General features: G+C 44.2%; 4 protein-coding genes across 4 annotated transcripts in view; all 4 read left to right on the top strand.

Moving 5' to 3' along the window:
- fhod3a (formin homology 2 domain containing 3a) overlaps positions 1-7569 on the top strand; it is a 56948-nt gene extending 49379 nt beyond the window's left edge. The window contains exons 19-30 of the mRNA XM_037975815.1: positions 2-105; positions 308-448; positions 2649-2807; positions 2907-3089; positions 3919-4038; positions 4122-4283; positions 5141-5331; positions 5415-5619; positions 5755-5778; positions 6014-6218; positions 6300-6464; positions 6868-7569. Of these exons, the coding sequence (XP_037831743.1) occupies positions 2-105; positions 308-448; positions 2649-2807; positions 2907-3089; positions 3919-4038; positions 4122-4283; positions 5141-5331; positions 5415-5619; positions 5755-5778; positions 6014-6218; positions 6300-6464; positions 6868-6944 (1736 nt within the window). The 3' untranslated portion in view covers positions 6945-7569. The remainder of the gene's footprint in view (position 1; positions 106-307; positions 449-2648; positions 2808-2906; positions 3090-3918; positions 4039-4121; positions 4284-5140; positions 5332-5414; positions 5620-5754; positions 5779-6013; positions 6219-6299; positions 6465-6867) is intronic.
- A 392-nt stretch (positions 7570-7961) lies between these two features.
- LOC108239351 (glutathione S-transferase A-like) lies at positions 7962-11244 on the top strand. The gene is made up of 6 exons (XM_017422016.3): positions 7962-8492; positions 10371-10436; positions 10521-10626; positions 10710-10828; positions 10895-10980; positions 11052-11244. Exons 1-6 carry the CDS (start codon positions 8202-8204, stop codon positions 11182-11184), a joined length of 801 nt encoding a protein of 266 aa, XP_017277505.2. The 5' UTR covers positions 7962-8201; the 3' UTR covers positions 11185-11244.
- Positions 11245-13038: 1794 nt separating this feature from the next.
- On the top strand, positions 13039-16281 carry LOC108238111 (glutathione S-transferase A). Its single transcript, XM_017419976.3, has 6 exons — positions 13039-13315; positions 14372-14437; positions 14563-14668; positions 15398-15516; positions 15606-15694; positions 15780-16281. Exons 1-6 carry the CDS (start codon positions 13148-13150, stop codon positions 15910-15912), a joined length of 681 nt encoding a protein of 226 aa, XP_017275465.1. The 5' UTR covers positions 13039-13147; the 3' UTR covers positions 15913-16281.
- Positions 16282-25622: 9341 nt separating this feature from the next.
- LOC108238081 (glutathione S-transferase A-like) overlaps positions 25623-26224 on the top strand; it is a 2328-nt gene continuing 1726 nt past the window's right edge. The window contains 2 exon segments of the mRNA NM_001329349.1: positions 25623-25835; positions 25940-26005. Coding sequence (NP_001316278.1) covers positions 25668-25835; positions 25940-26005 — 234 coding nt within the window. The 5' untranslated portion in view covers positions 25623-25667.

The raw sequence follows: 26224 nt of genomic DNA, 5'->3' as shown, positions 1-26224 counted from the left end.
CCGCCGCCCCCTCCCTCCTTTAGCGCTCCAGTCCCGGTGCCTCCGCCCTCGGAGCCGCCACTTTTTAACAAAAAGAAGAAGACGATCAGGCTCTTCTGGAGCGAGGTGGGTCGAAACGTTTTTTTTTTTTTTTATTAAGCAGAAAAAATTGCAAACTGAAATAAAGACTTCCTTTTCTTGGGCGATTAAGATTGAGGAATCATCAACTGTATTTTTAGCTCCCTGTTTTTTGTTTTTTCCATAGAAAACGGATGTCTAACACATGCGTCCACGTAACGCAGTCCGCTCTTGTTGTGTTTGTCGCCAGGTCCGGCCCACAGACTCTCAGTACAGGGACTGCAAGTGGAGCAGCGACTCATTCTGGTCCAAGGTGGAGCCTGTGAAGCTGGACACGGGCAAACTGGAGCACCTGTTTGAGACCAAGTCAAAGGAAATATCAGTTACAAAGGTATTCAAAAAAAAAAAAAATGCACTGATGATTGGTGCCAGATTACAGGGAATTTTCTGTTTTTAGTTGCACATTAAAACCACCACTTTGAAGACATACGTTGTAGAGCCACCGTAGCAGCCATGGTTCTGGTTCAGCTTTCTGGGTCCATTTCAGGACATTTAACTGTTGGTCCTTAATCCACTGGAGTGTCGCTCCAGCAGAGTGTTTTGGGTCATCGTCCCGCTGGAAGATGAACCTCCCTTCCACTTTCAAACCTCTCAAAGACTCAGTTTTTTTCAATATTTTTCTATATGTCTCCATATTTTGCTCCATCCATCTTCCCCTCAGCTCTGACCAGTTCCCCAGTCCCCGCTGCGGATCCCCCACATCATGACACTGCCACCACCGGGCTTCACTGTAGGGATAAATGTTGTCAACATGACGAGAGGGGTTGGGTTTTGTCTTTGAATGTCATAAATGTTTGATATTGGGAGCTCTTGGAGCAGCTACAGACTGACACCATTGGACACATAGACACTGGATCTTATTTTTAAAAAATTACGGGGTTTTGAAAAGTAACGGTCAGACCTTTAAAGCAAAGAAAGGTGAATATTTATGCTTGCATCGCAGCTTTGTTTTATATATTTTTAGAACTATTTGAAACAAGATTCCATCCCTTATTTAACTGCATTAATCTAAAGTATTTTCTGTTGGTCCATTATTTATAATCAAAATGAAAATCTATTTAAAGTTCAGGTTGTAAGGCAACAAAACAGACGTACTATCAAGGGGTTGAATCTTTAGTGATGGACTGTTAAAGTATGATACTGACGTCTAACTTTGGTTTGAAGATGGAAAAATATATAACTAAGGTTTTAAATTTAACATCATGACTCATTCAGATAGTTGGAAGTTCAAATTAAAATTACACCAATTATGGAAAAAGACGTTTTCTCTCACTATGCACCATTTAATTTTTTAAGGTCTTTACAGCACATATTCTATAGTTGTAGATACCATTTGCCTTATTGTTTTGGCACCATTTTATGGACTTTGAGGTTTGCTATTTAATCAGCAGCTTGCTAGCCAGATGATCTCCAGGTTGTCTTTTTTTTAGCTGAAAGTGGATCTTTTTAGGCTCAAACAAGAACCTTGTGTGTTTTGAGCTCGTTTAAACAAGAGATTTTGATTATTTTTGTTATTCTCACCAAGCCTTTAAATAAGAAAGGTCTTCAAAGACATTGAGCTGAAGTCAGGCCACTCATACGTCTGAGCCACTGCTTCAGTCTATGGGTCAGCTCCTGAGCTGCGAGTTGTGAAAACACAATGGTGGCCTCTGCAGATGTTGTGTTGATGCTCCTCAAACAAACCTCTATTATAAGGATAAGTGGGTCCATTCAGTCCAGCCGTTATTATTATCTCGCCAATAAGCGTTCCAGCTAGCGCTCCAAAGTGGATTTTGCCAACTTAAAACAAGTTGAAACTGCTAAATTTATCATTGGTTCATTCAAATGTCATTGTTTAAACCAGGGGTCTCCAACCCTGGTCCTTGAAGGCCTCTATCCTGCATGTTTCACTTGTTTCTCTGCTCCAACACACCTGATTCAGTGGTTAAATCACCTCTTCATGTTCTGCAGAAGCCTGTTAATCACCCATTGATTCAAATCAGGTGTGGCACTCGAGGACCAGGGTTGGAGACCACTGGTTTAAACGTTTACACCACATTACAATTTTTATTGCATGGTTTTTTCAGCAGAAATATTAAGAAATGGCTGCCGGATGTGACCAGATGTGCATGTAAAAACACTGTAAGGTATATAAAACCTCACATGAACCACTGTGAAATTCTGTATACTGAGGTTACTCAATAAGCTACATTATCTAAGACGGGTAAGATAGTTTTTACATGGACAGAATGGCTTCACTTTACCTTTAAGTTCTGTTGTTTCCACATGACAAGTAGATGATTTCCACATGGCAGTAAAAACCTTCAACTTGTTCACACTTTCATGGGATAACACCTTTGAACTTCCATCCTTTGAGAGGTTTCATTAACCTAGAGTGTTGATGAGACCAAACATGGTCATATAAAACTCTAACAGTGACTATGAATTTAACGACTCGTGGCATATCCTGCTTCCAATACCTACATTCTCCCCACAGCTGGGAAATGGGCATCGAGATCCATCTCTGACTTTTTTTTTTTGTCCTGTTGTAGAAAACGGCAGCAGATGGCAAACGTCAGGAGATCATCATTTTGGATTCCAAGAGGAGTAACGCCATCAACATCGGCCTGACGGTCCTGCCTCCTCCGCGCACCATCAAGACGGCCATCCTCAACTTCGACGAGTACGCTCTCAACAAGGAGGGCATCGAGGTGAGAGAACCTGGCAGGGTGGGAAGAGCGAGAACTGCCCGGATCGGTCCTCGGACCTGTCATCCACTGGCCCACCTCTCTCTCTCTCTTCCCTCTCAGAAACTCCTGACGATGATTCCGACAGAGGAGGAGAAGCAGAAGATCCAGGAGGCCCAGATGGCCAACCCAGACGTCCCGCTGGGTTCTGCAGAGCAGTTTCTCCTCACTCTGTCGTCCATCAGCGAGCTCTCTGCCAGACTGCAGCTCTGGGCCTTCAAGATGGACTATGAAGTGACAGAGAAGGTCAGTCTGAAGAGAAAAAATACTTTCTTTTTTGTCTTTAAAAATGTGTTAGTGACTATTTTGTAAGAATGATAATTATAGAACAGACAAACTAAAGCCACTGTTTTTAAGCAGGAACACAAAGATTATACATGAACTTTGTGCTGTTGAGGTTTGGGTAAAGGTGCAAAGCATGTGTGCCAGTGTGTGTGTGTGTGTGTGTGTGTGTGTGTGTGTGTGTGTGTGTGTGTGTGTGTGTCCGACACTGGTGGCAGGAAGCACAAACAACATCCGCAAGACATCGGCAGAGTTACATCATAACAAAATATGCACGCTTATTAACAGCGCCTTGCCTTCATCTTCTGGCACGCCACGATCGCTGCGGAGAAGAATGCGTCCAGGAGGAGAAAGTTCAAAGCCAGAGAGCCGCGAGGAGGAGGAGAGGCGCTGTTGCCGTCCCGTAAATTTTACAGCCCTCAGCAGGACGCCGCTTGTCTTTCATCTCGCCACGAAAGGCACGGCACGGGACGGGACGGGACGGCGTGTTCGCCAGAGCTGCTCGCTCCTGACCTGATCTGACCTGACCTCGCGGGACGGCCGCCCCGCTGGTGGAAAGTTTAATGCGGGGCAACATACCGCGCAGGCAAACGAGCTCAGGCGCACAAGAGAACGTGCTGCTGCTCGCGTATCTTACAGAAAATGAGCAACTTTTAAACAAGTTCACGTGACAGGAGCAGATGGTTTGTGACAGAAAAGGAGATGCACCTGTTCACCGCTGGCACACCTGCAGACTAATGAAAGCCACGTTGACTACCTGGACTAATGAGATAATGTGTGTGTGTCTTCTTAGGAAGTTGCAGAGCCACTGCAGGATCTGAAGGAAGGCATGGAGCAGCTGGTAAAGAACAAAACTCTACGATACGTCCTCTCCACGCTGCTCTCGATCGGAAATTTCCTCAACAGCACCAACGTGAGTCCCGCCCCTTCCAGGTTCACCCCATCGGCGCCAACCGGGCAGGCAACACACAAGTAACTCCAACTCGACTTTTCCAGGCCAAAGGCTTCGAGCTGACCTATTTGGAGAAGGTTCCGGAGGTGAAGGACACGGTCCACAAGCAGTCCCTGCTTCATCACGCCTGCTCCGCGGTGGTGGAGAACTTCCCCGAGAGCACCGACCTCTACTCCGAGATCGGCGCCATCACGCGCTCGGCAAAGGTGCGCTCCCGTCTTCGGCATCCCTTTGTCCTGCCATTGAGAAATGGAAGCCACGACGTCGTGTTTCACAGGCGCTGCCATGATGCGTTTTTGGAACCTGCGCCTGAGATGTCGGGCTAAAAGTCCCGCCCACTTTCCCCGCACACAGTCATGGTGTCTGACGACATTTCTTTTAAGCATGAAATATCTAATGACATTTGAACCCGCAGCAGCAAGCTAAGAGCCACGTGAATCAGCCAAAGCCAACACCTGAAACGATGTTCTAATCGCTTACATGGAGGGGGGCGGGGCTTTAAAATTGCGCTGCGGCCAGCCACTAGAGGGCTCGACTTCTGCGGCTTCAACTTCCAGCTTCCAGTCTGGTATCTAGTTACAGTATGATGGGTTCATTATTATAAGCCATTATTTTAATTTATTTTAAACAAATTTGATTTATTTATTTACTTTTATTATTGTTCTCAGGTCCAGGCAGGACCTTTTGGGAATATCTGGAAGGAATCTAGTTAAACAAAAATAATAACGTTCATATTAGAAATCTAAACACTTGTTTAGCTTTGTGGACATGGCAGAGTCAAAATGAGATATAAAAAAACATAAGTCTGCTGTTGGTTATTGGTTAATAATTAAATATATGTTTTACCAAAATGGATCCTGCTGTTGCTCCATAAGTCAGAAAATATTGTAAAAAAAATGCATTGGAACCATATTTTATGATCAAAATGTACCATAGACCATGTTAGATGTTGGTGGAAACAAACCACTGGAAGAGTGATGCCCTTTTTATATCTTTAGCCACATTTTACTCCAGGTTGAGAAATTGGGCGCCATGTTTTCTTTTCTCTTCCCATTTCTGTCAGGTGGATTTCGATCAGCTGCAGGAGAACCTGTGTCAGATGGAGCGGCGCTGCAAGGCCTCGTGGGACCACCTGAAGGTGATCGCCAAGCACGAGATGAAGCCTCAGCTGAAGCAGAAGATGTCCGACTTCCTCAAAGACTGCGCCGAGAGGATCATCATCCTCAAGATAGTTCACCGCAGATTAATCAACAGGTGCATGTCGCTCCCGGCGAGCCAAACGACTGCTTCTGTTGTGTTGGCGCATGAAGAAAATACTGACTCCGTGTCCCTTCCAGGTTTCACTCCTTCCTCCTGTACCTCGGCCACCCGGCCTACAGCGTGAGGGAGATCAGCGTCAACAGGTTCAGCAAAATCCTCAGCGAGTTCGCGCTGGAGTATCGGACCACCCGCGAGCGCGTCCTGCAGCAGAAGCAGAAACGGGCCGACCACCGCGAGCGCAACAAGACCCGGGGGAAGCTGATCATGGACGTGAACACTCCGGTGAGCGCCCCGCCCGCAGAGAACTCCCTTCGGTTTCTCGTTTCCCCAAACTGGGTGCTGCTTTTTCACTTTTTTCCTCCCCCCTCCTTCCTGTTTCTTCGTGCTCTTCGATTGAAATCTTCCTCTCTGCTGTAGTCTGACGATGAAGATGAGCGTGAGGTATCAAGCTGTTTGCCTGCCCGTGTGGACGTGTGTGTTTGCCTGCGTGGATCGATACTAACTCTTTATATAACGACCGACCGGGTGAACCGAACCATAAAAGCACAGATGGTTTTAAAAACCTTTACAGGTTTCTTGATGAGTTACCTTCAGCATGCTGCAGTTAAAAGTTCAAAAATACTAGTTAAACCTGCTGCCAAGTCCTGACGCTCCGTCCATCTGTTTCTTCTCTCAGCCCGGTCGGTACGGATCGAGCTGCGGCAACAACAGCGCCCCCGGTGGCAGCCAGGAGGCGGAGCAGCCTCAGGGTCTGGGCCACGCCGAGGACGCCATGGAGCACGAGCACATGAAAGCCGTGCTGAGAACCAGCCTGAGCGACAAGGAGGTCAGCGCTGTGCCGGGCCTGCGGACCCGGACCAGGTCCCGACCCGGGCGAGGAGGTGAGGAAAAGGGAGTGGTGCAGTGGATTCGACATGGAGTCGTTCGCTCGGACCCTAAGCTCTCACCTCCTGCTTCCGCAGGCCGCAGCGCGCAGGCGTGGACGCCGCCCGCGGAGGACACGCCCGGCCGCGGGGACGACGCCGCGGACGAAATCATGGAGCGCATCGTGCGGTCCGCCACTCAGGGCCCGGGAACCAGAGCGCAGCCCAGAGAGAGGAGGAGATCCAGGGCCAACCGCAAATCACGTACGACGTCAGCAAAACATCTCATGAACCACTTTGAGATTTTAGTGAAACGTTTAGGAAGTAATCCCTGGATGAACATCTACAACTGATTAACAGCCCAATATAAGATGGCTGCCACACCTAATGACCTTGGCAAATATAAAGGCTGACATTCAGTCAGTTCTACAGATATTCAGCTAAAATCTGAAGTGGCAGTAGTTGAGCAGTTGGCCAAGATCTTTGTCTAAAACTGATTTTATGCATTTCTATAAGTAAACCAGGCCTTTCCATTGGAATTAGGATTTCGGAGCATGTTTAAGATGAAAGAAGGAGAGCCGTTTGAACTTCACACAAGTTCTCTTGTAGGATGTTTGGTGTCAGACGGTGACTGACTCTCTTTGTCCTGTCCTGTCCCACCCCGTAGTGAGGCGGACTCTGAAAAACGGCCTGACTCCCGAAGAAGCTCTCGCCTTGGGTCTGACGGATTCTCCGGAGGCATAAAGGAAGAGAAAGAGAAGGTCCGATCGCCTGCCGATCACCTGTGGAGACGCTTCCGTCCGTCTTCGCCACACTATGTCCACCAGCTTCTTCAGGGGTTTTTTTGTTTGCCAGCTGCTAGTCTCGACTGTTTCTGAGTGACGACGCTGCCAACTTGATAGTGTTTTTTTTTGTTGTTCGTTTGTTTCGTTTTGTGTGAAGTTCATTGAAACAACGGAGGTCAAAATCTCTTCCAGAGCCCGTCCCCGCCTCGTACGTTAAACTTGACATTAGCCGACTTGAATCGATTCAGACTTGTCCGCAAATTATTCCAAAGGGATAATTTGGTTGTTTTTTTGTTTTTTTTTTTTTTTTTTTTTCATTGAAGCTGTGAATTTTCGTCGGAAAGAGGCAACTTTAATTTGCGTTTAAATCGTTTCAAAAGATTCCGAGCGAACGAGCAGAGACGAAGTAATGGCCTCCGTGGGGAGTATTAGAAATGCAGAGCCCTTTTTTTTTTGCACGTTTGCAAAGTGTGTTTTACAGGAACGGGAAAGGTTTTCAGTCTGACAAGTGCCTTTTTCTTTTAAAAAGAAAAAAAAAAACAACAACAACAACAACAACAACAAAAAAAAAGGGACCTTGTCGCGACCCGACCGCCGCTCCGGTGGCTTCGAAGCTGTCACCTTTACAGTAGCGGCGTTCTCAGTATTTATTTGAAACATCTTGCACCTTAACTGACATGTCTAGTCTCTGATGTCAAAATGACTAAAAAACACAGAAAAAAAATATAACTTTTATGGTCTCAGAGGAACTTTTTTGTAAAATGTAAAAGAAAAAAAAAACAAAAGATATTGACTTGTTAAATGTAATAATGTCTTCTGGACGCGCAGGAAAACTGCATAAAACGTGTAAATGTTCCCGGTCAAACCCCTGTAGTTCTCCAGCGTGCACGTGTAGTGAGTGAGCTTGTGTGTTATCTTTGTCGGAACTTGTATCATAGTCTGAGGGAAAGCAGGTGTTTCTGTGAATGTCTATTTAAAAGAGAAAACCCATAAAAGATGCGATTGCTGCGATTTTTTTGTTTCCTCCAGTGTTGCTCCCTGCTGAGAGTCGGGAGCGGATGTAGGACTTGATTTGGGAACCTGTGGTCGTGTGCGTTTTGTCGGTACTTGAAAAAAAGGACATGGGGGGGTGGGGGGCGTGTGAGGTCAACACTTTCACCTGAGACGCCGTGTACGCAGCGTTCTGCAATAAAAAAAAGGAAAAAAAAACGACTGAATGTTCACGTCATTGTTTTCCCTCTTCTTTCACCCCCCGGAGTTGCACTTTAACTCGTGGGCGCGGCTCCACGCACCAACCTTTGGATTAACCGACTCCCGGCTCGTTAGGTTTGTGTCAGCGATGGCCAAGTCGATGACTCTGCTGTGGGGCGCCGGCTCTCCTCCCTGCTGGCGCGTTATGATCACCCTGGAGGAGAAGAACCTGCAGGGCTACAAACACAAACTGCTGTCCTTTGAGAAGGGCGAGCAGAAAACGAAACAAGTGCTGGAAATCAACCCAAGAGGACAGGTAGGCATAGCAGGTACATGCTGATCGCAAAGTTCGTTGTACCATCGACTACTACTCATTCTGTGTACACTCAGAGCAGAGTCTGCACGAATAGAGGTGTCCAATCCTGGTCCTGGAGTCTCCATCCTGCATGTTTTAGATGTTTCTCTGCTCCTCAGCAGGTCTTCAAGCTCTGCAGAAGCCTGTTAATCATTCAGTCATTCAGATCAGCTGTGTCACAGCAGAGAAACACCTGAAACATGCAGGATAGAGACCCTCCAGGACCAGGACTGGACACCACTGGTATAGAAGAGCTGTTTCCTGCTTAGAGAAAGAAGGCAAAAACTGTAGTAAGCACAGTTCCAGCAGTTAAATGTGGGTATAATTAAATGGTATATATATATATATATATATATATATATATATATATATATATATATATATATATATATATATATATATATATCAACACCTCTAAGCAGTGAGGGCTACCACCTACCAAGAGCCTGCATGAAGACCAAAGAAAATCAGAGCTGGAGTAATAAAAAAATGAAAGAAAAAAAAGATCCCATGGAGCTCCATTACATTTATTATTAGGAAAAATAAACTGATGATGACACCGCAGATGATGCCAAGAGAGGGTCGTCCACCAAAACCCACAGATCAGAGAAACATCCAGGAGGCTAAGGATAGTCCTGTAGGAGCTAGGCAGCTCGTCTACAGATGGAAGCGTCTGTTTCGAGGACCACTAGAAGCTGCACAGAGTTTGACTTGATGCTTCTTTTTTTTTTTGGCTGTTCCCTTTTCAGGGGTCTCCACAGTGAGTCATCCTCTTCCATCTAATTCTGTCCTCTGTCCTCACTCCCTCCATGTCCTCTCTAACTGCATCCATATATCTCCTCTTTGTCTTTGTCCTGGCAGCTGCATCTCTATCATCCTTCAACCAATATACCCACTGTCCCTCCTCTGCTCATGTCCAAACCATCTCAGTCTGGCCTCTCTAACTTTATCTCTCAGTCCTTCAACCTGTGCTGTACCTCTTATGACCTCATTCCTAATCCTTCCTCGTCCCAAGGAGAACCTCAACATCTTCAGCTCTGCCACTTCCAGTTCTGTCTCGTGTCTTTTTGTCTTCAAACCATACGACACAGCTGCTCTCACCACTGTCTTCAACCCTTTCCTTTGACCTTTGCTGCCACCTTTTTGTCTCAAATCACTCCATCCCACCTGGACTCTCTTCTTCACCTCTTCACCACACTCCCCGTTTTCCTGGACAGTCGACCCTGAGTCCTTGAAGTCCTGCACCTCTGTGACCTCTGCTCCTTGTAGCCTCACTGTTCCGCCTGCCTCCCTCTCATTCACGCACATGGACTCTGTCCTGCAGCTGACTTTCATCCCTCGTCTTTCAAGTGCACACCTCCACCTCTCCTCTCTTCCACCTGTTAAAGGCACGGCTAGATGGGGAAAAAACAAGACAGATCATTTGAAATGTGCATGGAGAGTCATGTGGAAGAAGGTGCTGTGGTCAGTTGAGACTAAAATGAAACTCTTGTGACTCTTAAATGTCCTGGAATGGTTCAGTCAGAGCCCAGACCTCAATCCGACTAAGAACCTCTGGTTTGATGTAAATGTTGTTGGACACAAGCAGCACCCGTCCAGCCTGACGGAGCTGTTTGGACATGAAGAAAGGACAAAAACGTCAGTGGTTAGATGTATGAAGCTCGGGGAGACGAACCTAAGGACTTCCTGGTATAACTCAATTATTTATAACAAGTTTTTCGCCCCGTTTAGCTTCATTAATGTGAAGTGTTTTGAATGTGGGACCAGTTAAGGTTGTAAGGCAACAAAATAAAACCGATTGCAGTGTTGTGAATGCTTCAGCTGCCTGTCTGCTTGCAGCTCCCTGCCTTCAGACACGGGGACATCATTGTGAACGAGTCCATCGCAGCCTGTTTGTACCTCGAGGTAACGAAAGAAACGCCGCTTGAACGTTGTATACGACGACCGACAGTGTGGGGTTAAAGCTCTCGTGTCTGCTGTGGGTTCAAGAACCAGTTTAGGTCTCAGGGCAGCAAACTGGTTCCCGACGGTCCCGCAGAGCGAGCGGTGATGTACCAGCGCATGATGGAGGCCCTCGCCCTCACCGACGCACTCAGTAGGTTTCCCCCCCGCTCGCGGACACAAAACCCGGTAGCAAACTGTGGTGCACACACGTCGCTCTCGGCTGTTCTGTCTTAGACTCCGTCGTCTACTACGACTGGCTCGTCCCTGAGGAGGAGCGCCACGACTCGGCCGTGAGGAGGAACAAGGACAACCTGACCACTGAGCTTCAACTCTGGGAGAGCTACCTGCAGAACGTACGAGCAACACACACACACACACACGTGCAAACACACTGAGCTAATCTATCCATACGGTTCAAGGTGGCAGCGGGCTCGTACCTGGCGGGAGCCTTCTCGTTAGCCGACGTGGTGGCCTTTCCGAACGTCGCCTACGCCTTCCGTTTCGGGTGGGTGGCTGAGTTTTTGTTTTTGTTTTTTGACTTTTCTGTGCCGTGATGTCTTTGCTCGTTCTCTTCAGGCTGTCTGTGGAACAGTACCCCAAGCTGGCCAAATACTACAGGCTGCTGAAGGACAGAGCCAGCATTAAGAGCAGCTGGCCCCCGCACTGGCTGCCCAGCCCACGGGGCTACGACGTCCTGAAGGACCTCTGAAGACCGTCCGACCCGTCGCCTTGTTCAGCTGTAAATGTAATAAAGCTCGTTCTTATTTCACACAGAGGTGCAGTTCGGTTCAGGGCGTCCAGGCTCTCGTCTTGTTGCGTTTCCAGCGGGCTCGTTTTCACCTGAAAATGGAAGAAATGCGACTCAAGCTCTGAAGTCTCAGCCTCCCTCACTCGGGAGCGCGCACACTGACAGCTTTTATGGTGTACAGCTTACCTAGGGGGTCAGACGACAGCCACATAAATGATCAAATAAGTTTTTCTTTTAATTAAAAGTAGACCCTTAGTGAACCATCTGGATCAGAAAAGTTCAGACTTATTAAATTTAAGCCATATTATCTCCTTTGATGTGTTAAAACAGTCATAAAGTTTGAGCTGAGGAGCATTTTTTTCCCAAAAATGTGACTAAAATGATCCTGATTATTATAAACGTGCATGAACAGCATTCCTAATCTCTGAGATCACAGAGTGTCGAGGAATATTTCAGCTTTTTTCATATATGTCAGCTTTAACTGTATATATAAATGTAGCTTCAGAGGGGAAAATAAGAGTCTTTCAGGTTTCATATCGTAGAAAAGTCAGGAATTATATAGTATGTGTGCTTTAATAAATAAAACTGAAATTAGGATTGATTTTAAAGTAATATTCCAAAGTTGAAGGAGTCTTTTCTGCTTCTAATTAAACCATTTAACCATAGTGGTCACTTTAGTAGACTTTTACTGCTAATTTTTCTATGAAAGACTTTAATTTGAGTAAAGATTCACATTAACCATAATCCTAGTGACTTGTGTATGCTGCCACCCAGTGGCCAACTCGTGTAAGTGCAGCACAAATGTTAGGCGCACATCCGCCTCAAGAATATCTTCAAACAGATAAATAACCTCATTTCAGTTTACATCTAAGCGTTAAAATAACTTTACAAGCCCTACATTTGTTTAGCGAGTAATTTTCTGTTCAGTCAACTGACCAGCTTGTATTACTTTTTATATTTTGGCAACATTTCTGGGGTTTTTTGTTGTTTTTTTTCACCCCCTAATACACATCATTAGAAGGATGTTAGTTAATTTGCAGGGTTGGTGCCATGAGATGTTTTTTGAGCAGATAAATTTCAATCTGTCTGTGTTTATTCTTATTTCACACAGCGGTAATGCGGAGCAGCTTACTTAAAATAGAAACTCTGCAAGATGAAGGAACAAAACATGAATCGGTGATAATAAACTACAACCAGAAATAGAGAAGAAGATAGCAGTAGTGAACAGACTTTGTCCATATTAAACCATCCCCTATATGTTTGCATGGAATGAGAGGGACAAAACTAATACATGTCACGAGCTAATTAGGAAGTATTTATTGTAAACTAAATAATATGGCTTCATATCTTTGAATCTTTGAAAGCTCAGTCCAAACTGGTTCTTGTGGCCCCTATTTTAACAAATTCCTGCTCCAACACGCCTGATTCAGACGTTATCAGGCTCAGCGGAAGCCTTATCATTTTAATTTACAACCGGTGTGTTGGAGAAGGACAACCTCGAAAACAGGGGTGGCCAACCCTAGTCCTCGAGGGCCTCTATCCTGCATGTTTTCCTTGTTTCCTCTGCTCCAACACACCTGATTCAAGGTTAAATTACCTCTTCATGTTCTGCAGAAGCCTGTTAATCACCCATTAACTCAAATCAGGTGTGTTAGAGCAGAGAAACAAGTAAAACACGCAGGATAGTGGCCCTCAAGGACCAGGGTTGGTCCTCCACTGCTCTAAAACTTGCATCAAAAGTGAGGCTTCTGGAGCGCCTGTGGGTGCAGTTCCATCTCCTAACCAGCAGGCGGCAGCACGCGCTCTCAATAAGGTTTGACAGGCTCCTCCACGAATCGAAGAAACAATAGAAGCTCCTCTCGTTTCGTGCATTGGTCCTCGCTTGTGTGCAGACTGTGAGTTTTAAGCTCTCAAATCTAAAAGCATGGCCCAGGACATGACTCTGCTGTGGGGCTCCGGCTCTCCCCCCTGCTGGAGGGTGATGATCGCCCTGGAGGAGAAGAACCTGCAGGGTTACAACAGCAAGCTGCTCTCCTTCGAGAAAGGCGAGCAGAAGTCCAAGGAGGTGCTAGATATCAACCCCAGGGGCCAGGTAGGAAAAGTACCCGCGCGAAAGCGGACTCCACAGACTCGTATCCGCATCCTTTAATCACACAAATCTCAGCGTTTCTCTCTTTTCTCCTGTCAGTAATCTGCGCGACTAATACTGCGCAAAAATAAATATAGTTTACACTTTTTAGGTTGCAACAGTTGCACACAAACAAGCCCCGTTGTCCTTAAACGTACCACGACTTTGTTACATAACGATGAACACGCAAACATTTGTTACGTAACCGCCCATCTTACGCATCTGACGTAACCTACGTAAATTTTGTCACTAGCAGCGCAAAAAAAGTAAAACTTGGTGAAACTTTAAACTTTTATTGTGTCTGAAGTGGGTGTTTGTGCAGGTTTGTTGCCAGTAAAGCGAATTTTATCAACTAGCACACGAGTTTACCGTGTGAAGTAAGGCATTATGGAGGAAAGGGCCTAAAATAAACTTTAGTTCTAACGTAAATAATAAAAGAAACTGTTTTTAGTGGTGCTGTTCAAACAATTAGCAAGCTGCTAAACAAATTAAATTACTGCTAGAGTAAATGAGTTGCAGATTTTAGCCAAGAGTTGTTTAAAATTGTTGGCTTAAGTGTTTAATATCAACAACAAGCTATGTTTAAATTTAATCTAATACGACTGAACTGCTAACATTGCTCACTATAGAAACAATTAGCTGTTTTTTTAATTTTATATATTTTTAAACTCTTTTAGAAAGTTCCTGCTCTTAAAATTAGGAGCGCAAGCTTCGTTTTTGTTTTACTAGATAAAAACGTAAATTCTTTAGCTAATAAATTTACTTTTTTTTCCCTAATGTAGGTAGCATTTTAGCTAGCAGGCCAGATAAAGATGTAAAGTTGTTAGCTCAGTGTTATTAAGGAGGAGTAAATGGATTAAATTGTAAGTATTTGTAAAAACAAAATGAGTCAAATGTTGATGAAGGGGCCTTACATGTCTACTGTGGACAGAAGATGGTCTAAGAAATGTAATTTAGTCTTAATGGGCTGTAATAAACAATTATAAAACGGTGACGGTGACATCTTGTTTTTCTCTTCAGCTTCCATCCTTCAAACACGGAAACGTCGTCGTTAACGAATCCTACGCAGCCTGCTTCTACCTGGAGGTGAGCAGGACGTCCAGTGCGCTAATTGGTTTCATTCAGAAGACACTTGGACATATTTTGACTTTAAAAATGACAGTTTTTGACGACTTCTCCGCTCCCCCACCCCTCCGTCTGTTTTCTGACAGAGTCGCTTTAAGTCTCAGGGAACCAAGCTGATCCCCGACGACCCGACAGAACAAGCTCTGATGTACCAGCGCACGTTTGAGGGGCTCACCTTCTACGAAAAACTCGGTGAGACAGATAATGAGGCTGTGGTTTCATTATGACACTTCTTTTTGTTTTTCTCTTTAAAGCAAGTTCAACATTGTCGTTAAACTTGGTTGCTTTTAACTCGACAACCTTTTTACAAATTTGTATTGCGTAAATATTTATACTACTGGACCAGATGTAATTTTTAGCTTGTGCTTTAAAAGTACCCAAAAGTGGCTTCTCTTACAAACCTTCAGGATTTAAAAAAACTAAATCCCGATGTTTAGAAATTAAATTTCTTATAGTTCGTCTGAACTCTGCCGTCGTCAGAAAGCTGCGTTTTCTTACATCCAGGTTGCACAGTTTGGAACGAAGACCCCGTTAGCCCTCAGACTCTGTGATTGGGATGACTCTCAGCTACGACCACCCCAGGTTTTAGCTCAACATCTGTCAAAGTGACAGACGTGCAGCCATTGTTGTGTTGGCTACGACCAGCCAGCTACAGCAGCGGCCATCTTTGAATTGGGCTGTGTCCAAAAGGGTCATCGGGTTGTAGACGTACCACTAGTGATTTACTTTCTGACAGGCAGATGCAGGCAGTTACATGATCGCCCGCACCACCCTATGAAGATGAACGCTCGCTCATGAGCGGCCACTGGTTGAATATTTATTTATGTGTCCTTTCAAAGTAATGACACACTCCGGTGTATTTGTCCTGCGCCGAGTACTTGGGTGTCAATTCTTTATTTAATTTTTTTTGGTTCCTTTCAGCCTCGGTTCTCTTCTACGAGTATTACGTCCCGGAAGAGGAGCAACACGACTCGGCTCTGAAGAGAAACAAGGAAAACCTGAGCACGGAGATCAAACTGTGGGAGGGTTACCTGGCGAAGGTGTGTGTGTGCGGGCGACTAAACTGCACATCAACATGCAATGACTCAACAACCAAACCTTTTTTTTTTTAATTCTCGTTTGTCCCCAGCTGGGTTCAGGCTCTCACCTGGCAGGACCGGCTCTCACCCTGGCAGACGTGGTCGTCTTCCCGACCGTGGCGTTTCTCTTCAGGTTTGGGTAAGGGAGGCTTCGTTGGTGGGGGGGTGAGCAGTTCCGCTCTGTTGTTTTTAGTTGTAAACGCCTGCTCCTCTCTGCTCTCCAGGCTGTCTGCGGAGCGCTACCCTAAGCTGGGCGAGTATTACGCCCTGCTGAAGGACAGACCCAGCGTGAAGGCCAGCTGGCCCCCTCATTGGCTGGAAAACCCCAAGGGACAAGATACCCTGAAGGACCTCTGAAATCTGCACAAAAGCATTTTTTTCTTCCCTTTTAAAATGCTTCCGCTTAACAAAATAAAGTAATTTCAGCCCCTAATTTTTGTAGCATTCAAATGATGTTTGTTGACTAACACCAGCTTTGAGGCCTTCCTTCCTGTAGCGTTGGCACATTTCCCATGACGACAAGCTTCTTTTTGTTTTGTTTCTCCTTTTCACACCGATTGTGTTGACACCCGACAGTGTGCCTTGACTCGAACCCCTGTGTGTGTGTGTGTGTGTGTGTGTGTGCTTCGTCTTGCTTCACCTGGTGTCAAAACATTTCCTCCTTCCTGGTTAAACTGTATAGTAAAAAAAAAAAAAAACGTTATCTTGGTGGCCGACCACACAGAGCCGAGGGTTTAAAGGTGTTCAAGGTCTGTCGGGGAGAGATAAAGACCCGTTTGGGTTCCACGATGAAGCAAGAAGCTACCGGTTATCTTGAAATGTGTAATCGGCACTTTATCTGGGTTTTAAATGCCTGCACAGAGGTAGCTCGCACGTCCCGTGTTGTGATTTTTTTTTTTTTTTTTTCATAAACTGGAGTCTTCGAAGTTGTGTCCCTTTGCATTTCCTGTTTGAGTGTGGAGCCTGTTGGAGACACTGATGGCTGCTCAATGTGAATAAAAACAATGTGAATCAGCTTTTGTGAAGGCGTCCTCTGTTAAGCAGTTAAATTCGCCTCCTGCGCACTGAAAGTCTCTGAAAGGTGACATCGGGACCTTTGCAGCTTAACCTATCCCCCCCCCTCATTTTGGCTAAAAGGAGCATGTATAGATTTGTAATGTATGTGTTAAATGGATCCAATCGTCTTATTTTGCAGCTGCAGATTGTTGCCGACAGCCTGAGTAAAGGCTGCTTTGTTACAATCACATGCTACAACTTCACCCCCCCCCTTTTTTTATTTTTTTTATTCTTTCTAGGAATTTCATAAGGCAGTGGGGGAGGGGGAAGGAATCAGTTTTCTTTAAACCCAATTGCAGATAAAGCGTCAGATGGTAAATTATCCTGTAGTTTGTGTCAGAACCCTCCTTCACATCACGGAGCGGTTTCTGCAGTGTGCACAAGACAGCGCAATTCATGAAATTATCGAAAACGACAAAAGAAAATTTTGTTTTTATAGTGTGTGACCTCTGACCTCTGCCTCAGGGGTGCTTGGGCTCTGGGCTCTCCTCCCTGCTGGAGGGTGAAGATTTAAAAGGACTCCTTCCAGTTTGTTTTTGCTGATTTAAAAGACAAATTTTTATTCCAACAGAACAGCTCAGGGCTGAGATACAACTTCCCTCTGATAGGCCACACTAACTTCTTTTATTCAAAGTCACCGCATATATCAGGAAAATGCCTTTTTTTTTTCCAAGCCGTTATGTTGAAAGACACTTGTGTTGTTTTTTTTTTGTATGAGTTTGTAGCACAGCTCCTCCTCTCTGTCTAAACAACACCGCAACAAATATTCACGAGTTGTGACAACAGACTGAAATGTCAGCTGATTGTTGTAAATCCTTTTTTTATTTATTTATTTTACGCAGGTATCTTTAGTTCATTTTCGAAGCAAAACACGTTTAACGGATCTGGCAAGTCCTGAAACTTGAGACATTCAGTTTATATGGTTCCTATTTTACCATTAGATTCTTTTAACAAAAGATTGTTATGTTTGTATTTGAGGACATCAAAGACCAGAAGGAGTTCCTCAAAGCGCCGCTTTCGGTCCTTGGCTCTTTTAGTTTATAATGCACATTCACACCCAAAAATGTCAGCTAATTGATGGTTAAATATAGATTTAAGCTCAAAGTATGAATGAAATTCCTTGTTAATGGGGTGAATAATCCAATTAAAATGTTTCTGCTGACTGTCAAAAAGTTAAAACTAAAAGAAATTGATCAACTGTGGAAAAGCATAAGGCAATAAATAAATTGCTGATGGTATAACTGATACTACTTTAACCTGGCTTGTACTAAATTATTCATGGAGGTCTATGTTTAACATGAGTTCTGCTGCAAACCAAGACGTCCTGACAAACCTGCTGGGCAGCTTCCAGTGAAAACGAATGTGGTTACTACTGTGACAAAACACAACACAAAGTCCCAATTAGCTGCTGCTTCTTTTTTTTTTAAATAATTTTTTGGTTTAGTCTTTTAAAAAAACGAAGGCGTCATTGTTAACAAAACCCGTGCAGCCTGTTTCTACTCCGAGATGAGACAGCCAGTCTGATCACCAAATGTTTGAAGAGGAAAAACCACTTTGCAGACATTTTTTTTTTTATACTTTATTTTTAATTGTCAGATTTACATTTTTATACAGCACAGAGATAAGTAAAAAACACAAAAAGAACAACAAACGACACTCAGAACAAATAGGTCACCAAGGGAGGGATACAGCGAAGCAAAATACCTAAACCACACAAACTAATTCGGCAAACAGGTTACAATGTACATAAATTTTCATGAAGAGTCCAACTGGTAAGGGATTTGTCCAAATTTACCAAGTCCCATCCATCCCCCCCAGCACCCCCTCACATCTTCCACCCCGAGTAATGTACAAATAACACTCAACTTGCTTTCAAGTTCTTATATATAAACCATTTATACCAATATTTTTCAATTTTGTCCTGTTGTAGTCTGAGGGAGAAGGTAAGCGTTTCCATATGACATATTTCTTCTACCGTGGCTGACCAGTCTCTCACAGTCGGTGGGCTCCCGCTGAACCATCTTCTTGTTATTGATTTCTTTCCTGCTATCAATAATATTTTCAAAAGATACTTATCTTGAACGTTGAGTTCATTTGGTAGATTACATAAATACATAGTTTGAAAATTGTGCCCAATTTCAAAACCAAGTATTACTTTTATTTCTTTAACTATAGTTAACCAATAGGGATAAATCAGCGGGCAGCCCCAAAATATGTGAAAGTGGTCAGCCATCACATTATCACATTTTCTCCAACAATGCCCAGTTACTGCCCTACCGGTCTGAGAGAATGTTCTTTTGGGGGTTATAAAGAACCTAACCATGTTCTTCCATGAAAATTCCCTCCAAAGTCTTGAACTGGTGGTGGTGGAGTTGATTTGGCAGATGTTTAGCCACTCCTCCTCCGTTAGTGTTATGTTCGCCTCCCTTTCCCATGTATTTTTGATATATAGTGTTGATGTTTTTTTATTGGCTTCCAAACACATGTATAGTCTAGACAGCCTCTTCTTATAAGATTTGCCTTTGTATGCATTGATAAAAATACTAATGAGATCCTGGTCACTTCCTTCCGCTATTTTAATGTTTTTATTAAAGTAATCCCTGAGCTGCAAGTATCTGAAAAAGTCTCGTTTATCAAGGTGAAATTTCTCCTGTAGTTGGTGGAAACTTTCCAGATGGGTACCTGAAGAGATCATGCAGTATGTTTTCATTCCTTTTCCAGTCCATTCTTTGAATGTCAAATCAAGATGAACTGGCGCAAAATCCCCATCATGCTCAATCCATCTTAGTAACCGCATTTTCCTCTCTAAAAGTGGGTTACGGAGCTCTTTAAACCAGACGTTGAGAGGGACTTTCGTAAAAGCACACAACTCATCTAAATATGCACTTTTGAGTCGTTTGTCCCCTAGCAGAGCTTGAAGGGGGATGTCAATTTGGCTTAATTCTAGTTCTTTCCATTTGGCTTCATACCCCTCTTCACACCAATAGACCGCAAACTGAAGTTGCGCTGCTCTGTAGTAATTTTCCAGACATGGTAGTGACATTCCTCCTTTATCTCTTGGTAACTGTAATGTTTTGTAACGGACCCTTGGTTTCTTATTCCGCCATATAAACCTGGAGATGATCCGATTCCATTCATTGTAGGGATTTCTATTGATAAAGATTGAAAAAGAAATAATAGCTGAGGTAAAATAATCATTTTTATGATTTCTATTCTGTTGTACAAATCGAGGGTCAGAGGAGCCCACCTGTCAAAATCATCTTTAATCTTATTAGTCATTGAACCATAGTTAGCGTCATATATTTTGTTTAGCTTTTTAGTAATATTAATGCCTAAATATTTCATTCTTTTTGTTTTCCAATTAATTTGCAGACATTTTTGTTGCTGTTGTTGCTGCCAGTCAATCGAAACTTTGAGTGCCAGCAACACTTTTGGTTAGCATGCTAGGTGATGGCAGATATGCATTTCTACCTTTAACATTTTTTTTTTTGGATTGCCCAGCCAACGTTGAAGTGATGTCTTGTCTAATAGTTATCAATATTTAGCACCTTATCAGCCGTGCCATCAGTCATAGAGTGCGGAATAGGAAAAAGTTTTCGTCCGGGCTACGCTAATGGCTAGGCTAATGGCTAGCCTAATGGCTAGCCAAACGAGTTCCGTTTTTTTAAATTAGTTTTTCAGACTTATAAAAACAACGCTTTCTCAAAAACAACATACTGCTTTGAAAGAAAGCTACATTAGCTAATATTAAACCTCTACACTTCTTGCACGACACCATTTTAGTTTTGAGCCGTTTTCTGAACCAAACGACAATTACGTTACGATGCAAATGTATGAGGACGGAGCCTAAATAAACCACATGAATACTGGAGCGGGAATGGACAAATCATAAAAAGACTTTTCAAATAGACACAAACCCGTTTCAATCACCTTTTTTAACCTCAGTAATTATTAGGATTTGTTGTAGTTTCTGCGTAGTTTTTCAAAGACAATAATGGCCTATTTTTTATGTTGGAATGACTCTTAAATCAACATACGTGTTCTTGTAGTGGTTATTGTTTTGTTTTTATTTAAGTGATTTGGCGTTAATAAAGGTCCTTTTTTTTCCTCCCCTGAACCAGTTGGTAACCACAAGTTATTTTGACCTGAAAGTCTTTCGGCGTTTACAGAACAGCAGAATAAAATAAATAAATAAATAACAGATGATTTCAGTTTATTATGCCCACATATATTGTGTTGATATCTGATGTCATTCTGTTTATAGACTCCTGCCTGTACAGCCTGCACAGCGTTGGTAGTCCTCTGAGTTTATTAATAAAAGTTTAAGTTTATTTCTGCGTAAAAGTTGCCTTCTTCACTGATTCATTCAACTGAATGCTTGCTGATGGAAGCAGAGAACCAGATTCGGAAAGACTAAACCGTACGGTGCAACCCTCCTGTCGCTCCGCGCCATAACACGCCGTCGTCTGCAGGATCTGGGTAGATAATCAGTGTTGAATCGACGATTAACGGTGCTGAACGGAGACCCACTCGTCAGGAGAAACCTGTTAAGACTTCAAAAAAACAAAACTGGAAGAATGTTCACCTCAGAGCAAAACATTGACCGAACCTTACGAGAGCGGCAACATTCAGACACTAAGTATTAAACTCTGAAGCCTGTATCTCACTGTGGACTGTTAGCTAGGAGAGAAAACACGTAGATTTTCACTTGGAATCACATAAAATTGGTACTTATGGCTCATTTATGTAATGGCAAATAAATTGCAACTTAACTGCAAACAATTCTTTTTGGCGCCATTTTTAAGTGTCTTAATTAGATCTCAGTTTGAGCTCAGTCTGTTCTCTTATTTTGTCTCCAATCAGTCATTATTTGGTGTCATAGGTCCCTATTCCCTGTCTTGGTGACTTTTGTGGTGTTCGTTAACTTTCTTGCGTAAGTTACACAGGCGAACAACGTGTTTTGAACTTGTTCAAAAATTAGTTTCTCTAAAAATAGGCCCAAAGTCGCCGTGGATGGTCTCCAACCCGTCTCAAGAGTGCCAGAGTTGTCTTTGCTCTGACAGAAAACATCCGAGCCTAAAAACCACGTCGATGATAAATAATAGTTATCGAAAAACTGGACCAAATCTGCCTAGATTAAATAATAGACGGGTTGGCAGCTGCTAGGGTGGGTACCGAACGGTTAGAGTTGGCAACAAAATAATGTGCACGGCCAGAAATGCGGTTTTGCAAGCCGGGGTTGTCAAAAACCGGCTGCTCAGAACACGGCCACGTGGCTAAGTTGCTCGCAATCATCAAACACCAGTGAGATAGCAGCGGAAATATTCACACATTTTCCCGTAATGTTGAGTCATCAACTACTCTCCTGACAGCCGCTGCCCGGTGAGACGCCACCGTCACGCTGGCTCAGTTTTTGCTGTCTCGCTTCCTGTACGCCCTGAGGTCAATAATTGCAAAGCCAAACGGTTAATGCAAAAGTGAAGTTTTAAATGCGAGCATTTGCTTAATGAAATTTTGAAGGCTGCAGTTGTTTTAAGACGGCGGGCGCGCCACCTTGGTCAAAATGCTATCAGCCCGGTTTTGAGTTTTAAAGCCAGTTGCCGCCATCTTAACCCTCCCGTGGCCTTCGGGTCAAACGGCGTTCCGAGGGCTTCTCTTCCTCTCTTCAGGGCTTCGAAAGGGTTAAAACAACTCCAGTGTTCACAGTCTCACAGTGCTTTATGCAAACGCTGTTATTTAAATCTTTACGCCACTGTCAGATTTGCATTCCGCAATCTTTCCTGCAGAGATCTCCTGATATTCCTTGCTGGGGGTGACTCAGGCTGCACTGCAAATGCTACAGCTAGCTGCTGCTGCTATTTGCGCTGCAGAACTTAAAGTTACCAACCATGTACTGAGAATCTGACCGGAGTGTCACGGTTTGTAGCGTTTGTGTGAACCGCTGCAAAACGTTTGGGATTGGAGCAGTTCTTCTTTTTCAAAATGACCGGAAAGCCACGTATCTATAAAAAGAAATATACACCTCGGAGTGATGCTACAAGTTTCACACAGTGCGCCTTTTATATTACTCCGTCGCGAAGCATTTTTTTATTTAAAATTTTTTTACAGAAAACATTTAAAAACTGAACCTACAATCCCTCCAGTTACTGCGTTAACCCGTTGAGCTCCGGTAGTTTTTAGCGTACGGTAGTTTTTACTAGCTCGGCCCCGTCTGGCTGCAAGAGTGACACGTTCAAGTGCGCCGAAACGCAACGGGACTGGAGAGATTCAACGTGCTTCCTCTTTCCTTGTGTCAGTGGGTGCTTCAGACGCTGACATCTGTTCAAGTCTGGATCGGATTGGATGGTTCATGTCCGAACCTTTGTGCGCTTGTCGGGGGTTCGGTTGTGTCATTATCTGAGAGATAGTCCCAGCAGCTGTGGCGTGCGGCGTGTGTGTGTTGTAACATTTCTGGTCTGACAGGAGAAGGCGTTGCCGAAGATGGCGTGACCTTTGGGTTGTATCTGAATCGCTCGTTCCAAGAACTGGTTTGCTCGGCTCAATTACCCTGTGTTGTGATGACTTTGCACAAATCACAGCGCTCAGTAGGTTCACTGCTCAGTGCCCCCCCCCCACACACACACACACACCACTTTTTCTTGCCTCTTACGTTGCGTTCTGTCACGCTGTCGTCCACACAGAGCCGTCCGCATACGACTCTCGCAGGCATCCATCTTAAACCTGCACTCTCCCCCCCCCCCAGTTTTCCTGTTGAACCGGGCCTTTTTTTTTCCTGCTGCAGCCAACACGGATCTCGAACGCCTCAAAGCACGACTTCAGAAATATTTCACGACCCAGTGGTCGAGGCACAATATGCTCATGTTTGCTGTGTATACAGGAGAGTTCGCCTACATTATGTGCTCTGTTTTTTATCCTTTTCATTCGGCCTGTATTTATCCAGGGCGGTGCCAAAAGCCCGAATTTACGAACGCGTGCTCTTTATGTGCAGGGTAATGAAATGAAATTTTTAAAAAATCAGATAACTAAAAAAAACATATTAAAGGACGCAGAAATAAAGCAACACGTCGCAGACATCGCAGGCGTTGGCACGTTCACCTCCTGTTTTTTTTTGTTTTTTTTCTCTGCCTTGGATACGGTGAATACTCTGTGGACTCGTTAGGCTCTGCCAGCAGAGAGATGAAGTTTTGTCTCTTAGTGACGAGAGAATAATAATAAAAAAAAGGAGGAGGAAGAAGACAAAATGCACAAGTTTCCAGCACAGACACATAGGAGAAACTCTGATGCTGTTGTTAAAAAAGTGGGAAAAAAAACAACAACAAGATAATGGCAAGGAAAAAAAACTACAATCAGGGGGGGTGCTTGAATGCATCGATGCAAGGAATAAACTTTATGAGGATCACAAGGTTTTCTTGTGACTTCTCATGCTTTTTTTTTTTTTTAATTCAACAAGTTCTTACCTAAAAGCTGCAAGTAGCTGAAGTGGTGACAAAGAGAAAGAAACTCTGAATCAGAGGAGCATTCCTTGAAGGAGTAAATACCGCCAGCAGCCGTGCGTGCCAAACTTTTCAACAAACATTTCACGCGATCTATTCGCCCTCTGTCAGGAGTATGATTCGGGACTCACTCTCGGCTACTACCGTTCCAAATTTTACCTCGACATCTGTAACATCGACAGAGTTTTAGCCACTTTTGTGTTTGCTAAGGTCATATAGCTGCAGTAGCCATCTTGAATTGGATTGACTCCAAACGTTAATCAGCTGTAGATGCACATGCGGTATTTACGTTCCGAAAGTTTCATTAAAATCCATTCAGTTGTTTCTGAGATATTTTGCTAACAGACAGACAGGGTTGACTCCCAACAGTTATTACCAAAATATGCACAAAGATCTTGTGCAATCTGTTAGTGCTCAGACTATGTGTTAGGACTCGCTCTCAGCTACTACCAATCCAAATTTTATCTCGACGTCTGTAAAATTAATGGAGTTTTAGTTGCTTTTGTGTTTGGTGAGGTCATTTAGCCGCGGTAGCCATCTTGAATTGGATCAACTCCAAATGTCAATCAGCTGTAGAGGCACATCCAGCGATTACTTCCTGAGAGTTTCATTAAAATCCATCTAGTGGTTCATGAGATATTTTGCTAACAGACAGACAGGTGGGGTTTTTTCTCCCCTCCTCTGCTTCTTTAACTTCGTGTCGTTTGGCCGATATCTGACAGACACGCTCAGACAAAGAAGCCCGAAGAAGCTGCCAGCTGTGCAGAACAAAGACGCAGTTTTTCTCGTTTTTGTTTTTTTTTTTTCCTCTTCCATTTAGCGTCGCCTTAAACGTCCCACGAGGTAAATGAGGCGGCTGGCGTCGGCAGCTTGCAGGATGGTAAAATATTTGCTGCATGTCGATGACTGAGCTGGATTTTTATTTTTATTTTTCCTTTTGCTTCTCTCTGTGCAGAGGTGAATGAAAAGTGCTGAGTCATTGTGAGAAGTCAAAAAGTCCAGGTTTCGCCATGGCTGCAAGGAGAGACGACGGGAGCAGCGATCTCCTGTTTTTGCACCTTTTCTTTGTCGGGACACACACAGTTCCTTACGGCTTTTGTGGTTTTTTTGCCCCCCCACCCCCCAACACTTAAAGCTGACCCCCTCCGATGTGCTCAGCATTAATAACAACCTGTTCTGTTAAAGTATAACTTCTGCATGAAGCTCTTTCACGGCTAGACTCGTGTCCTTTTCCCCCCCCTCACATTTCCCTTGAAAGACTTCCATTTAAACACCTTTTTATAAATAAAAGCCTTAAAATGGGCCTTCCAGGGTGATATCGTTGCTAATTTATCACGGCTGACATAAAGGGGGGCGGTCGGACCGGTTTGGAAGCCTTCGAGTCGGTGATCTCTGGCGACGATAACCCAAGAGCTTGTGGGACGGGACTCCGCTCCGCCAATCCGGGAGGCAGAGGGCTCGGAGCCGGGTTATAAAAAGAGGGAGGTGTGGAGCCTCCAGTACTCCTCCGCTCTCTCCCCCTCTCTCTTTCTCTCTCCACCTGCACGCCGCTCGCTGGAAACCATGGCCAAGGACATGACTCTGTACTGGGGCTCCGGCTCTCCCCCCTGCTGGAGGGTGATGATCGCGCTGGAGGAGAAGAACCTGCAGGGTTACAACAGCAAGCTGCTCTCCTTCGAGAAGGGCGAGCACAAGTCCAAGGAGGTCATGGACGTCAATTGCAGGGGTCAGGTAGGTTCAAAAAAAAAAAAAAACTGCTCGAGTTGTTCCGAAGTGTCACCCGGCAGGAAAATGAATAAGTCTTTTTTTTCTTCTTTTTTTTCCTGTGTTAAAAGCTTCCTGCCTTCAAAGATGGAAAGATCATCGTCAACGAGTCCTACGGGATCTGCCTGTACCTGGAGGTGAGGGACGTTAAACTTTCATGCAGGCATATGTCGCTGAGAAGTAAAAAAAAAAAAAAACAAAAACAAAAAGCAATAAAAGAAGAAGCGGGACAGCTGCTCCTGCTGCGTGCAAACAACAATGCCCGGCGGACAAAAGGAAACCCTACACGGCCGAGGGAAACCGGAGCTGCGCCTGATTGTTGCTGCTGTTTATTTATTTTTTTTCTCTTTTCCATG

The sequence above is a fragment of the Kryptolebias marmoratus genome, linkage group LG5 (assembly GCF_001649575.2).
Source record: "Kryptolebias marmoratus isolate JLee-2015 linkage group LG5, ASM164957v2, whole genome shotgun sequence".
Lineage (NCBI taxonomy): Eukaryota > Metazoa > Chordata > Actinopteri > Cyprinodontiformes > Rivulidae > Kryptolebias > Kryptolebias marmoratus.
The sequence above is the reverse complement of the archived record's forward strand: the minus strand, read 5'-3'. Positions and strand labels throughout refer to the sequence as shown.

Excerpts from the sequence above, each read along its gene's own strand:
- LOC108239351 (XM_017422016.3), top strand. The coding sequence starts at position 8,202 with ATGTTCACGTCATTGTTTTCCCTCTTCTTTCACCCCCCGGAGTTGCAC. Across the intron at positions 10,627-10,709 it reads CGCCCTCACCGACGCACTCA|ACTCCGTCGTCTACTACGAC; the intron begins GTAGGTTTCCCC and ends GTTCTGTCTTAG. Across the intron at positions 10,981-11,051 it reads GCCTACGCCTTCCGTTTCGG|GCTGTCTGTGGAACAGTACC; the intron begins GTGGGTGGCTGA and ends CGTTCTCTTCAG.
- LOC108238111 (XM_017419976.3), top strand. The coding sequence starts at position 13,148 with ATGGCCCAGGACATGACTCTGCTGTGGGGCTCCGGCTCTCCCCCCTGC. Across the intron at positions 13,316-14,371 it reads ATATCAACCCCAGGGGCCAG|CTTCCATCCTTCAAACACGG; the intron begins GTAGGAAAAGTA and ends TTTTCTCTTCAG. Across the intron at positions 15,695-15,779 it reads GCGTTTCTCTTCAGGTTTGG|GCTGTCTGCGGAGCGCTACC; the intron begins GTAAGGGAGGCT and ends TCTGCTCTCCAG.